Source organism: Stegostoma tigrinum, chromosome 5 (assembly GCF_030684315.1).
Source record: "Stegostoma tigrinum isolate sSteTig4 chromosome 5, sSteTig4.hap1, whole genome shotgun sequence".
In the NCBI taxonomy this organism is placed as follows: domain Eukaryota; kingdom Metazoa; phylum Chordata; class Chondrichthyes; order Orectolobiformes; family Stegostomatidae; genus Stegostoma; species Stegostoma tigrinum.
Window position 1 is genome coordinate 64,917,799 of NC_081358.1, and position 15,143 is coordinate 64,932,941.

The window sequence follows — 15,143 nt, forward strand, 5'->3', positions numbered from 1 at the left end:
TCTTTATTTTTCTGACAAAAAATGGACACAAAAGAATTATTATTCCCGATAAAGGGAACCATTTTAGTTTACGATCACATCCATACATTAAGCAACCATATCAGCAACAATTTTTTAATGAAATGGTTAACTTACTGTACATATAAGAGCAAATGTGGGACATCGGTACACATAAACCTGTAGATGGCAGTATTGGGGCACCGATAAGGAAATTGATCGTCAAAACAAGAACGTGATCTTATCCGTCCAATTGCAGCACAGGAGAGCTTGGTTCGTAAAGTGAATTTTGGGTGGTGTCAGGCAAAGGTCGTTGGATTGTTGCTGCAACAGGTTGGGAGGAAACAAGAACGCGAAAATGAATTTCCTTCTGGAGTCGCTTGTCACCTTGTTCCTGTCGCTGTACTACATATTAGAAGCGCTAGTACTGCTAGTGGTGCCGGTGCGCAGGAAGAATGTGAGTGGGGAGATTGTACTTGTGAGCGGAGCTGGTAGTGGTGTCGGGCGTTATGTAGCGCTCGAGTTCGCCCGCCTGCACGCCACACTTGTACTCTGGGATATCAATGAGGAGGGCAACAAGGAGACTGCCCGACAGGCCCGAGAGAAAGGAGCTTCTAGAGTGTACAGCTACATTTGTGACTGCAGCAAAAAATCATCGGTGTATGAAGTAGCCGACAAGGTAATGACCAAGCATTCCCTCATACAGCTAACAGTGAAAACTTACAATATTTTCTGGAGGGGTGGGAGGAAGAGGGGTGAAATGTAAAACGTGGGGACTATAATGTTTTTTGTCAAGAGGAGGCCCTGAGGTCGTGTTCTCTTCAGAGACCATTGGTGATGAAGGGTCGCCCCACCACAGGAGAAGGGTGCAGTTGAGAAGACAGACATTCATGGCCTCAAATTATCTCACGCTGGTTTAGAAGACTGCTGTAAAACAACTGATTTAACCATCCATCCAGTGTCTATGCATGTCGCTCATGGTTTGTTTAGGCTGCTTATCTATCTATGATTTGAGTAAATGAGGCTGGAGGGAAATATGTATGAATTCGTTGGCTTCATGGTGTAACAGTGGTTAACATGCTTCCTCACAGTGCCAGGGACCTCGGTTCTATTCTAGCCTGGTCTGACTGTCTTGTTTGCACGTTCTCCCTGTGTCTGTGTGGGTTTACACCATGACCTCTACTTACTGAAAATGTGCAGGTTAGGTACATTGGACATGTTAAATTGTCCAGTGATATGTAGGCTAGGTGAATTAGCCATGGAACTGTGGGCTTATGGGGATAAGGTGGGACTGAGTGGGATGCTGTTTGGATGGCTGATGCAGATTTGATGGGCTAAATGGCTTTTATCTGCACTGTCGGAGTTCTGTGATTCTAGAGTGGGAGATGGAAGGTCAGTTAAGGTGACTCTTGGGTAGCTCTGAAGTCTAAATTTCACACTTTTACATTTAGTGTTCTGTTTAAGAAATATTGTAGGTACTTTTTATACATGATTATGATTCTGATTTTACATAAAAATTCAAATCCTTCTTACAACAGTCTCCAAAAGCACTGACCTCCAGAACTTGCTACACCCCGAGCCAAGCCGTTAAAGTACACCTATAGTAACTGACATCCACCTGACTATCTGAAAGATTGCTCAGGTATGTCCTATTCACACAAAAATAGGAAAACTTCAACCTGGCCAGTTACCACCCCATCATCGATTAAAGTGATGCAGGGAGTCATCAACATTGCTATCAAGCAGCACATACGAAGTAATGTCCTGATCAAAGATGCTCAGCTTAGGTTCCACTACGGTCACTTAATTCCAAACCTTGTTACAGCCTTAATCGAAACTTGGAGGACAAAAGAGCTGAATACCGGAGGTGAGGTGAGAATGATTACGTTGACACCAAGGCCACATTTGACTGTGTGTGGTGTCAGTTTTAGGGGAGAAAGCTCTCCAGTGATTGGAGTCATACCTGACACAAAGGAAGTTGATTAGGTTGGTTGGAGGGGAGTCATCTCATTTCCAGAACATCTCTGTAGGAGTTAGCATATGGACGTACATGGAATAGTGTGGGTTAGATGGGCTTCAGATCAGTATGATAGGTCCGCACAACATCGAGGGCTGAAGGGCCTGTACTGTGCTGTAATGTTCTATGTTCTCTGTTGTTCCTCTGTTGTGTCTTTGGAGTAATCATTTTTGGCTGCTTTCCTCCCTCTATCATAGGGTCAGAAATGGGTATGTTCACTGGTGACTAGGTGTTCATCACCTTTGGTTATTCTTCAGATACTGAAACAATCCATGCCAAAATACAGAAAGACCAAGACAATATTAGCTGAGGCTGATCAGTGGCAACTAACATTTGGGCCACATTATTAACAGGGGACAACCATCTGTAAGAAGAGAGAATCTTGCCGTTTTCCCATGACATTCAATGGTATCATGATCACTGAATTCGCCCACTACCAACATCTGGGGGTTGGGGGGGTGGGTGGTGAGAGGGGTGCTGGGTTGTGAATGAGTTATCATTGTCCACAAACTGAGCTGGTGTACTCATAAATATTGTGGCTATTAGATCAGAACAGAGGCTAAGCCTGACAAGTCAGGAGCGTGATAGAATACGCCTTACTTGCCTGGATGAGTACAGTTCCAATGTGATTGCTTGACACTATTCAGGGCAAAGCAGCCAACATAATTGTCACCACATGTACAAGTTTTGAGTCCCTTCATAACTGATGTCTATCTACAGGATGCACTGAAGATATTCACTAAGGCATCTTCTAAACTCATGACCACTACCACCTAGAAAGACAAGGGTAGCAGATGATAGTGATGCCCACGTTGTATGGGTGTTTGAATAAAATGCACTTGCAATTTTCCACTTCCTTCAGTGGTCTGTCTTATTTTAGAAATTTTTTTCTTTAAACTATCAAGACACAACTGTGGATCCAGCTATTGTGTTCACATGTAAATTCCAGTCAAAAGTTATCAGTTTTGAAACTGTGCCAATTTCGTGTAAAGTTATTGCTGAGCTTTTCTTAGCTTTATAAGTTGGCTTGTTTGTAGATACATAATGAATATTGTGCTTCAGAATACTTTATATTACATACAAATAAAAATGCATAGGGATTAACAAATCAGGGTATAATCAAATAAAAAGTCCTAATTATCTTAGGCTTCTGTAATAACATTAAAAAATCTGTTTTAAAAGCCGAAACCTTCAGTTCAGCTCTGGTGAAATAATGACTAAGTGGCTTTCCATGGCACTGCCTGCTAACTATTGCATAAAATACTGGCGCTTTGGCTAAAACAAATTAATGAAACCACCTTCCCATTTTGATGGTATCTGTCATTGCTGGTACAACATCCAGAATCAGAGGTCTACAGCATGGAAACAAGTCCTTCAGCCCAACTTGCCTATGTTGCTTAATTTTCACAATTTAAACTAGTCCCATTTGCCTGCATTTGAGTAGTAAGTTTGCAGATGGTGTAAAAATTGGTGTTGTAGTGGACAGTGGATATTGTCTCAGAGTACAACAAGACTTGATCAGATGGGCCAATAGCCTGAGGACTGGCAGATGAAGTTTAATTAAGATAAATATGAAGTGACGCGTTTTGGTAAGACAACTCGAGGCAGGTCGTATGCACTTAATGATAGGGCCCTGGGGAGTATTGCCAAGCAAAGAGACCGAGGGGTGCAGGTGCAAAGTTACTTGAAATTGGAGTTGCAGGTAGACAGAGTAGCAAAGATGTTTGCACACTTGTCTGCATTGGTTAAATCATTGAGCATAGGAGTTGGGCCCTCGACGTAGCTGTACGGGACATTTGGTGAAGCCACTTTTAGAATGCTGTGTTCAATTCTGGTCTCCCTGCAATAGGAAAGATGTTGTTAAACTGAAAAGGATTCAGAAAAGATTTACAAGCATGTTACCAAGATCAAAGGCTTGAGCAATAGGGAGAGGCCGAATAGGCTGGGGCTTTTTTCACTGGATCATCAGAAGCTGAGAGATTACCGTTCTAGAGGTTTATAAAATCTTGAGGGTGAATAGGAAAGATCTTTTTCCCAGGGTAGGAGATTCTAAAACTAGAAGGCATAGTTTTAAGGTGAGAGGGGAAAGACTTAGATGGGACCTGAGGGCAACTTGTTCACAAGGCGTAATGAGTGTATGGAACAAACTGCCAGAGGAAGTGGTGGAGACAGGTACAATTACAGCATTTAAAACTCAAGTGATAGTTGTATGATTAGAAGGGTTTAAAGGGATATGGGCCAGTTGCTAGCAAATAGATCTAGATTACTCTAGATCCGTTCTTACTCTGAATAGGAAATTGGTGAAGTGGCAAGATAGTGAGCAGGTGCTCTGCTTGGCAATGAAGTCAGTACCACTGCCTGAGCCTGAAGCTCTATATTCAATTGCGTCTTGGCATATGATGGCGAAGTTCATTGATGCAACCAAAGAGATTGATAATCAACCTGCAAATCCTTCCAAAACACCACAATATCAGGCAGTGAAGGTAGGAGGGATTTATGGTCAGTCAGTTGATGGCAAGAAAGTTGGAATCTCTCTCTGTCCTTTATATTGATCATATATGTAAGAGTATATGTTATTGCAGCAACTTTTGAGTTATCTGTGATGATACTATGGATTCAAGTATTTTGTCCTAGATTTTTTAATGAGGCAAAGTTGAGAGAGGTCAAGCAGTCTACTCAAAGCCAGTAAAGTAAATAACTTGAGAGGCCTTGGATTTTTTTTTTTAAATGTTGGAACAATAGATGAAGCCTGAATGAGTGAGGTCAAGCTCTTACAGAACCAATATGTTTAGTTTTAGCTTTCTACAGTTGCTGGGGTCTTGAAGCTGGGTGTGGAAGCTCCTGTTCCCCTCATACAGCTAAAAGCTGGGATTTTCTTTATGCTGCTGAAATTGCTTGTGAGAAAATCTATTTTACTGAATTTGCCTCTGCCGTGAGTGTGTTTTACAGTGTGTTAATATATTGGAACAATTAATTTTAACTTATTTTGTGCATATGAATAGTTGTCAATTCTTTAGTTTTATAATACTGTTAAAATACAGACTAAATAAAAATGTGTCTTTTGCTGAAAGAATAGTTTGACTAATTGAATTGCATCTGGAACCCCATGTCTTGTATTTATGTCTAAAAGAAGAAAAAGTTAGAGTCTAAGCTATCTTAATATATTTTGAAGAGGTTTGGTCTGGCCTATAAGAAACTTGGGGCTCTTGTTGAGATCAAAGTCTCCAATTACAGGTTGGGTTTAGGGTTATTGGACTGAAAGACATTGAGTGATAAGTGTTACAAGGTGTCGAGCTGGATGAACACTGCAGGCCAAGCAGGAAAGCTAATGTTTCAGGCCTAGAATCTTCTTCAGAAAATGGCTAATAATAAAGCATTAAATATGAAAAGGAAATGAAACAGTTGGAATTATGATTTGAAAGCAGAAAGAGAGAATAGCTCTAGCAGAGGTTTTTTTAAAAAAGGAAGGGAAGGCTGAAGCAGAAGAAAGTGAGAAAGAGAGAATTTTTGAACTTGAGGCTGGAAGTCAACTTAAAATGGCAAAGGTAGAGCTGAAAGGTAGGACAAGTGATGAGGACAGTGATGGAAGGCAATCCCATCATATCCAAAGCATAGTGAGGATCTGTTTTGTAATTTTGATAGGTGGATAAGGGCATTGCAAATAGATCAAGCAGATCATGCTCTTAGATGAGGAAGCTCTTAATTTGGAGGAGTTCAAAATTCACTTCCTGAAGTAGTGAGAATTCATACGGAAGCACAGAGAATTAAGACTGCAAGATTAGCAGAAGTGGCAGATGATTTGAGTTGGTTCATAAATCAAAGTTTGGTTTCTGGCATCAATTTCAATCTGTGGGGGGTAGAAATTTGGGAAAAGAGAAATCCTCAGGTGGTAAAAGAAAATATTATCTTCAATGAGATAGTCAAGATACTTTGCCACAGGGCAAAAAGGAAACCCACAAGGGAGAGAGAGAAGCAAAAAAAAAACACAGGTGTTTTCACTATAATAATGTAGGCCACTTGAAGTCAGTGGTGGTTTTAAAAAAAGTCTTAGGAAGATTGATGTGGGAACACAAGTTAAGCCAGTGAGGTTTGTTGAAGTGGTGAAGGCCAGCCATAGTAGAGTAGACAGCCCTGGAAGCCTGCGGTGGGAGCGGGTCAGGGTAGCCTGAGGACAAGGGCAAGCCCTTGTGTGGAGTGCAAGCCCAGCATGGGCAGGCACTTACGGACTGTGACTTTTAACTTCTAACTGTGTTTCTTTTGTTTTTCTACACTTTACAGTCCTTCTTACTAATGATTAACTACTTGCTTTCTTTATTTTTCTGCTCTGTACTAAGATTCTGTGCCTAGGTACGTTTGTATCTAAGATGGTGCCAGCTTGTAAACTTTTCACTGAGTACACGTACAATAAAAGCTAGTTCTAATTCTGTAATGCATGTACATCTTGGTCAGGAATGTGTTGGTTGAGAGGGAGTGCCGGATTTCTACAAAGTTTACTTGTGTGGGTAAAGCTTATTCACGTGTGCCAGGAGGAGTAGGTAAAGAAATCACGATTTTAAGAGATGCAGGAATACATCAGTCTTTGGTGAGAGATGAAGCGATAAGGTGTTCAGCAGGAGTATTGCCAGAAAGAGTGATAATAATCGGAATTCATTGTGAGAAAAGCAGTGTTCCATTGTATAAAGTCAGGTTGGATAGTCCAGTGAAAAGTGGTGGTAGAAGTAAGAGAAATTTTCATCTCTGGAAATATAGTTTATTCTTGGTAACGATACAGCTGGATCACAGGTGGGAGTGATGCCTGCTGCGGCTGAAAAGCCAATAGAAAATCGAACAACTGATGTATTACAGGAAGTAAATCCTGGGATTTTTTTCGGAATGTGTGGTAACAAGGTCACAGAACCCCAAAGGAAACGGGGAAGAATAAAAAAAAAAGTAAGGAAGTTGAATTATCAGAGACTGTTTAAGGAAAAATAAGCAAGAGCACGTGAAGGACATTGTGGATGTTTTTAATTCAGAGGAATTAGCTAGAATTTCTATAGAAAGTTGAAAAACTCAAGCAGTTATGTTCAAAAGCATATGCAGGAAAAGATTCTGAGTGTATCCCAGAATGTTACTATCTTAAAATAAGGTCTTGATGAGGAAATGAAGGCCATCACTGTTTAGGCAGCTGAAAAATAGGCAGATGTTCATCAAGTTGTATTACCAGTGAGTTGTACAAAGGTGGTGTTGCAGGTAGCGCATGAATTACCAGTAGTAAGTCATTTTGGGTGTAATGAAAACTCAAGCCAAGATGTAAAAACATTTCTATTGGCCTGGACTACATAAAGATGTGATTGAATTTGCTGGACATATCATACATGTCAGGTAATTGGAAAATCTCAGGCAGAGATAGAACTAGCATGCATAATACCCATTCCTGCACATAAGGAACTTTCTTACGAGAGTCTTAATTTATTGCATAGGACCATTATCTAAAAGAAAAAGTGGATATCAGTATTTGACCATAATGTACATGTCTACCAGCTGTCTAGAGGCCATTCCATTTCACAGCATCACAACTAAAAGGGTTGTGGAAGAGTTACTTAAAATTTTTACTAGAGGCAGACTACCCTCGGAAATACAGTCAGATCAAGGATGTATTTTTATAAAGCTATTCAAGGACAGTTTAGGAATAAAACAATTCAAATCCACTGTGTACCATCCAGAATTGCAGGGAGGATTAGAACAGTGACGTCAAACTTAAAAGACCATGTTAAGTCTGTCCAGAGGATTGGGATTAGTTTTTGGGCATGAGGTGAAAGGACCACTGAAATTAATTAAGGAAAAACTGGTGATTGAGTTCAGACACCACACGTTTGGACTATCAAATTTTAGGGAAAGATTAAATAAAGTAGGTGAGTTGGCTGGACGGTATTTAAAAGTAGCACTGCGTGTGATGTGATTTTAAAAAAATTCATGGTTTTGCTAGAGGGGATGAAGTATTTGTATTACTGCCAGAGATGGTGAAAGTTCTGAAGATAAGATTTAGTGGGCCTTACCAAATTGAAAGGAAATTGAGTGAAGTGAACAGGATGCTAGATAGAACAAAATCTCACATGGTGTATCATTTGAATATTCTCAAAAGGTATTTTGAAAGGGAAGAAAAGTGAAGGAGAATGTGCTACTGTTACAATACAGTGTGCCAAAACAAGTTCCAATGATTCTGAATTAGAAATCCCTCCATTTAAATTGGACAATGAGGAAGTCCTCAAAAATTGGGATAAATTATTGAGGTTACCTTCCAAACAAACATTGAAATTACCTGAAAGAGTCGTTAAAATCGCGTGGAGAGATATGTGGGAAATATCTGGGAAGTACTAATCTAATTGTGCATGATGTAGATTAAAGGCAATACTGTTCAAATTAAGTCTTATAGCCTAATATTGACACAGGTTGAAAAGTAGATTGAATGCATGCTCAAAGACAATATAATTGAAGTGAGTTGCAGTGAATGGAGATCACCCACAGTGAACGTGCCAAAACCGACTGTACCCAACAAATATGTATGGACTATCGCAAAGTACATGCAGTTACAAAATTTAATATCCTATTCGACATTTTGAAGGCTGTTTTAAGAAGGTGGGAGAAGAAATTTATGTTCCATATGAGATGGGCTTACCTAAAGGATACTGGCAGGTACCTTCATCTGAAAAAGCGAAGGAAGTTTCTGCTTTCATGACTCTGAACAGACTGTCTCATTTGAAAAATGTGCCAGTCACATTTCCAGTAAAATTATTTCGGGGTTACCCAATTGTGTGATATACATAGACAATCTGGTGATATTTTTAGTCACACATTGAAGGAACATTTGGAGAATCTATAGGAATTATTTGACTTTGGGAGGTGGACTTAATGATTAACCTGGCCAAGGATGAGTTCATGAAAGGCCAAATCACATTCTTGGGACATGTCATTAGACTTGGACATAAGGCCCATGGGATGTGAAAACAAAAGTTACTGGGTGACTTCCCATACAATCACCGCAGGGAGAAATACTACAATTCCTAGGACTGAGTGGCTTTTATCGGAAATTTGTCATGAATTTAGCAGTGTGGTTCCTCCACTGACTTGAAGTGGTGCAGAAAATTGCAGTAGTCAGAGGAATGTCGGAAGGCATTTTTCAGTCTGAAAGTTACGTTAACCATTGCCCCAGCGTTAGCCACACTTAATGACACAAAGCCATTCAAAGTGGCTATCAATGTGAGTGATATGTGTGTCGGTGCTGTTATCTTGCAAGATGATGACAAGAAGATAGATGTATTGGATATTTCTCCAGAAATAAGCATCAACAGAAAAATTCCATGACTGAGAAGGAAATCCTGAGCTTTGTGTTGGCATTACAACACCAGTAGTAATACAAATGTTGAGATGGGTCTGAGACAATTGTTCATACAAATTATAACTCCTTTGAAATTTCTTTGGAAGTATTTAAGGATAAAATTCCTGACTCTTTAGATGAAGATAATTTAATGCAGCCATTCAATTTGAAGCTATACGCTTGTCAGGACAAGGGAAAGTAATTGGTGAAGCATTGTCAAGACTTTGAATAGAGACAGGCATTCAGTGGTAGAAGTTTAAAAAAAACTGTCTGAAATAGACTGTAATGGTGACTATGCTTGGCGTTTAAATAGTGTATATGTGTTAAGGTATACTAATGGTGTAAGGCTAAGGGTTTTAAAATGACGCTATCTTTAGATACTGGTGGTTCATTTCTTTTAAGGGGGTAAGTGTGATGATACAATGGACTTGAGTGTATTTTGCCCTTTTTTTTTAAGGAGAGGTTGAGACAGAATACAAGTGGCTGCTCGAAGCCAATAAAGTAAACAGCTTGTGAGGCCTTGTTTTTTTTTGAGTTGGAAATATACAAGCAACCTGAATGATGGGGTCAAGCTCCCACAAAAGCAGGATTTTTAGTTTTAGCTTTTGGCAATTTCTGGGATTTTGAAGCCGGATGTCTGTCTGGCCTTGCTCGCGCGCTCTCACCCACTCTCTTGCTCGGCTAAAAGCTGGGCGGCTTCTGTTAGAATTGTGTGAGACACAATCTATTTTACTCAATTTGCCTTTGCCAAGCATGTGTTTTAGGGGATGTTATTCTATTTGGCTAATTAATTTTTTGCAAATTTTATCTGGAACACAACGCCTTATACTTAACTTTTTAGAATAAGAAAAAGTTAGGATCTTGGCTATCTTAATACAACTGCGGTGGTTCAGTCTGGTCCATAATACATCTGGTTAATTGATGGCATGCCGCCAATCTGGCTGGGTGTGACATAAATGGCGTGCAGCAAGCCTGTGTTAAGGCATCAATTACTCATAATTTATCACTAGATGAAATAGAAAGTCATATTCATATATGGTGATGTCACAAAGGTAGGGACTCTAATGTAAGAAAACACAAAATGACAAGAAATAAATGGGCAAAAGTATGACAAGTCAATTTCAATACTGGTTGAACATAGTCATCTGCTTTGAACTTAGATTATAGAGGGGAATGCTTTCTAAATGATAAATTAGAAACAGTAGAAGCCCAAAAAGAGTTGGAGACGTAGGTGGTTAATGTGTCAATGAATAAGTACAGAAAATGTTCAGAAAATAATTCAATGCATACTGGTCTGTATATCTACAGGACTGAAACATGAGAGGTTAGAACCTGTAATTCAGTTATACAAAACCTGAGTTAAATCACATCTTTAATTCTGAATGCAGCTCTGGGTACTACACTGAAAAGACATCTGAGAGAGAGTGCAACCTGTGTTTAACAGATACCTGAATTTCAAGGGTAAATAATGAAGTGATTACAAGAGTTGGGGTTGTATTTCCTACAGTTTAGATGATTGATATAATTTGATCAATATTTTCAAGATATTAATGGGACAGATTATTAATTGCTTATCAGGTTTTTTATTCATTGTGACGTGTATGTCATTGGCCAAACAACACTCATTGTCCGTTCCCAATTGTATGGAAGGCTGTTAACATTGCTTTGGGTCTAGTTTAATTATTTGGAGGTGAAAAGCATTGATAGGGTGGTTTTACAGAAGTTTAAAAATCCAGCTTTCAGATTAGAGCAGAACATGAAACTAGTAGTAGGGTTTAAAGGTGACATTTAGATATTAATCAGGGTAAATCTGCAATAATTTTGAATCCACAATTCTACTTTGTTTCGTCCTAGTGAATTGTGCTAGGAGATTCCTGAAGGATGAAACAGCAGTTGTAAAGCTCAATTAGTCAGTTCAAGTTAGCGTGCACGCACATTATGCCAGATGCTAGTTTTGCTGCTTCCAAGCTAAGAACTGCAATGATAAGCCCTAAAGTCTGTTGTTGTCTAATGGGACAATATCCTTTTAGCTTAGGAAATAAGGTGAGAGTTGTTAAATGTATTTTAATTGAGGAAACACTGGCTATTTTAGAAACAGTGAAAATAGGATTCTATATGAGAGGCAATAGTAAAGATAGAAAAGCTGAGAAATACTAAATAATTGTTCCTTTTAGATAAACACTCTGAAAAATTGTATAACTGAGAAAATGTTAAAGATTGACCTTGATTGGAAATAAATACTGCAAAGAAAGAAAATCTCTAAATGAATTGGTATGTAACGATATGTATATTTTGGTTTTGTATATTGAGTCTTATTTACAGAGACAGGAAATCCGTCAATTGTCTATCATTAGTAGTGTTTAATTATGTGCAGGTGCTGGAGTACCTAAAAAGGGCAATTATTGAAAATATGGAGTAAATGACTAGGGGAGCATATATTTGTCTTATTGATCTCTCTAAATAATTGTTGGTGAATGGGAGTCAATCTTTATTTGGTCCACTTAATATTCTGCACTGGAATATGGAATAGAAAGAATAAACAGAACCAGTTTATCTTGATTAGTGAGCACAGATGTTGTGTTGCAGCTTTATAAGACTTTGGTTAGGTCACACTTAGAGTACTGCATTCAATTCTGGCTGCCACATTACAGAAAAATGTATAGGCTTTGGAAAGGGTGCAGCATAGGTTTACCAGGATAAGAGCATGTGTTAGGAAAGGCTAGAAAAACTCTCGAGCAGCCGAGATCGAGAGGACACTTGATAGAAATCTATAAAATTATGAGATGCATAGATGAGGTTGATGGTCAGAATCTCTTTTTCCCCTCCCCCAAGAGTTAAGATGCTCAATACTAGGGGACATACATGTAAGATGAGGGAGAAAAGTTCAAAGGAGATGTTAGGGGCAAGTCTTTTTACAGTGTTGAACACACTGCTAGGGGTGATTGGTGGAGGCAGATATGTTAGGGGCATTTAAGGGACTTTTCTAAAAGTGCATGAATATGCAAGGAATAGGGGAATACGGACCAAGGGCAGGCAAAAAAAATTAGTTTAGCATCACGTTCAGCACAACATCTTTGGCTGATGGGTCCATTCCTGTCCTGTGTTGTTCTGTGTTCTGTTACATGCATCCTGGATGATAGGCTGTTGAAGGGCATTTTTTCTCTCTTATTTACTTCACTTACATTGTTTTATATTTATGGGTTAAAGTACTTACGACTTCATAGATTAGAATACAAATGAGTTAGAGACAGTAGAATAACCTTTTAAAGTATGAGACACTGCTCATTTATATAAAACCAGTGAAGGTGAAGAGTTTGATGTATGTGTTGTGATTTATTTCTTTGTTTTTGACAGGTAAAAAGAGAGGTTGGAGATGTCAGTATTCTAATAAACAATGCAGGCATTGTAACTGGAAAGAAATTCATTGAATCATCAGATGACTTGCTGGAGAAAACTATGGAAGTGAACAGTCTTGCACATTTTTGGGTAAGCGCTTTAGTGTTGTTAATTTAATAAATTAATGGACAATTTGAATCAGAACTCAGCAAACTTGAAATCCGCCAATATTAGGCTATACAAGAAAATGAGATGCAAAATATATATCAAAGAAAGAGTAGGGCCGATCAGGGATAGCATAGGGAACTTGTGTGTGGAGCCTGAGGAGGTAGGGGAAGCCCTAAATGAGTTTTTTGCTTCTGTCTTTACGAAAGAAACCAACTTTGTAGTGAATGAAACCTTTGAAGAGCAGGTGTGCATGCTGGAATGGATAGAGATAGACGAAGCTGATGTGCTGAAAATTTTGTCAAACATTAAGATTGACAAGTCGCCAGGCCCGGATCAGATTTGTCCTCGGCTGCTTTGGGAAGCGAGAAATGCAATTGCTTCGCCACTTGCGAAGATCTTTGCATCCTCGCTCTCCACTGGAGTCGTACCTGAGGACTGGAGAGAGGCAAATGTAATTCCTTTCTTCAAGAAAGGAAATAGGGAAATCCCCGGCAATTATAGACCGGTAAGTCTCACGTCTGTCGTCTGCAAGGTGTTAGAAAGGATTCTGAGGGATAAGATTTATGCCCATCTGGAAGAGCATGGCTTGATCAAATACAGTCAACACGGCTTTGTGAGGGGTAGGTCATGCCTTACAAACCTTATCGAGTTTTTTGAGGATGTGACTAGAAAGGTTGATGAGGGTCGAGCTGTGGATGTGGTGTATATGGACTTCAGTAAGGCATTTGATAAGGTTCCCCATGGTAGGCTCATTCAGAAGGTCAGGAGGAATGGGATACAGGGGAATTTAGCTGCTTGGATACAGAATTGGCTGGCCAACAGAAGACAGCGAGTGGTAGTAGAAGGAAAATATTCTGCCTGGAAGTCAGTGGTGAGTGGAGTTCCACAGGGCTCTGTCCTTGGGCCTCTACTGTTTGTAATTTTTATTAATGACTTGGACGAGGGAATTGAAGGATGGGTCAGCAAGTTTGCAGACGACACAAAGGTCGGAGGTGTCGTTGACAGTGTAGAGGGCTGTTGTAGGCTGCAGCGGGACATTGACAGGATGCAGAGATGGGCCGAGAGGTGGCAGATGGAGTTCAACCTGGATAAATGCGAGGTGATGCATTTTGGAAGGTCGAATTTGAAAGCTGAGTACAGGATTAAGGATAGGATTCTTGGCAGCGTGGAGGAACAGAGGGACCTTGGTGTGCAGATACATAGATCCCTTAAAATGGCCACCCAAGTGGACAGGGTTGTTAAGAAAGCATATGGTGTTTTTGCTTTCATTAACAGGGGGATTGAGTTTAAGAGTCGTGAGATCTTGTTGCAGCTCTATAAAACTTTGGTTAGACCGCACTTGGAATACTGCGTCCAGTTCTGGGCGCCCTATTATAGGAAAGATGTGGATGCTTTGGAGAGGGTTCAGAGGAGGTTTACCAGGATGCTGCCTGGACTGGAGGGCTTATCTTATGAAGAGAGGTTGACTGAGCTCGGTCTCTTTTCATTGGAGAAAAGGAGGAGGAGAGGGGACCTAATTGAGGTATACAAGATAATGAGAGGCATAGATAGAGTTGATAGCCAGAGACTATTTCCCAGGGCAGAAATGGCTAGCACGAGGGGTCATAGTTTTAAGCTGGTTGGTGGAAAGTATAGAGGGGATGTCAGAGGCAGGTTCTTGACGCAGAGAGTTGTGAGAGCATGGAATGCATTGCCAGCAGCAGTTGTGGAAGCAAGGTCATTGGGGTCATTTAAGAGACTGCTGGACATGTATATGGTCACAGAAATTTGGGGGTGCATACATGAGGATCAATGGTCGGCACAACATTATGGGCTGAAGGGCCTGTTCTGTGCTGTACTCTCTCCCTCCCCCCCTCTCTCTCCCTCCCCCCCTCTCTCTCCCTCCCCCCCTCTCTCTCCCTCCCCCCTCTCTCTCCCTCCCCCCCTCTCTCTCCCTCCCCCCCCTCTCTCTCCCTCCCCCCCTCTCTCTCCCTCCCCCCTCTCTCTCCCTCCCCCCCTCTCTCACCCTCCCCCCCTCTCTCTCCCTCCCCTACCCTCTCTCCCTCCCCCCCTCTCTCTCCCTCCCCCCCTCTCTCTCCCTCCCCCCCTCTCTCTCCCTCCCCCCCTCTCTCTCCCTCCCCCCCTCTCTCTCCCTCCCCCCCTCTCTCTCCCTCCCCCCCTCTCTCTCCCTCCCTCTCTCTCCCTCCCCCCTCTCTCTCCCTCCCCCCTCTCTCTCCCTCCCCCCCTCTCTCTCCCTCCCCCCCTCTCTCTCCCCTCCCCCCCCTCTCTCTC

The 15,143-nt window shown here is 40.8% G+C and overlaps 1 protein-coding gene across 2 annotated transcripts in view; it reads left to right on the forward strand.

Moving 5' to 3' along the window:
* The first annotated feature begins 244 nt into the window (after positions 1–244).
* sdr16c5b (short chain dehydrogenase/reductase family 16C, member 5b) overlaps positions 245–15,143 on the forward strand; it is a 109,402-nt gene continuing 94,503 nt past the window's right edge. The window contains exons 1-2 of one of the 2 annotated variants that reach the window (XM_059646037.1): positions 245–676; positions 12,723–12,854. In XM_059646037.1, the coding sequence (XP_059502020.1) occupies positions 356–676; positions 12,723–12,854 (453 nt within the window). In that variant the 5' untranslated portion in view covers positions 245–355. The remainder of the gene's footprint in view (positions 677–12,722; positions 12,855–15,143) is intronic. The other variant, XM_048529508.2, reaches the window with a different exon arrangement.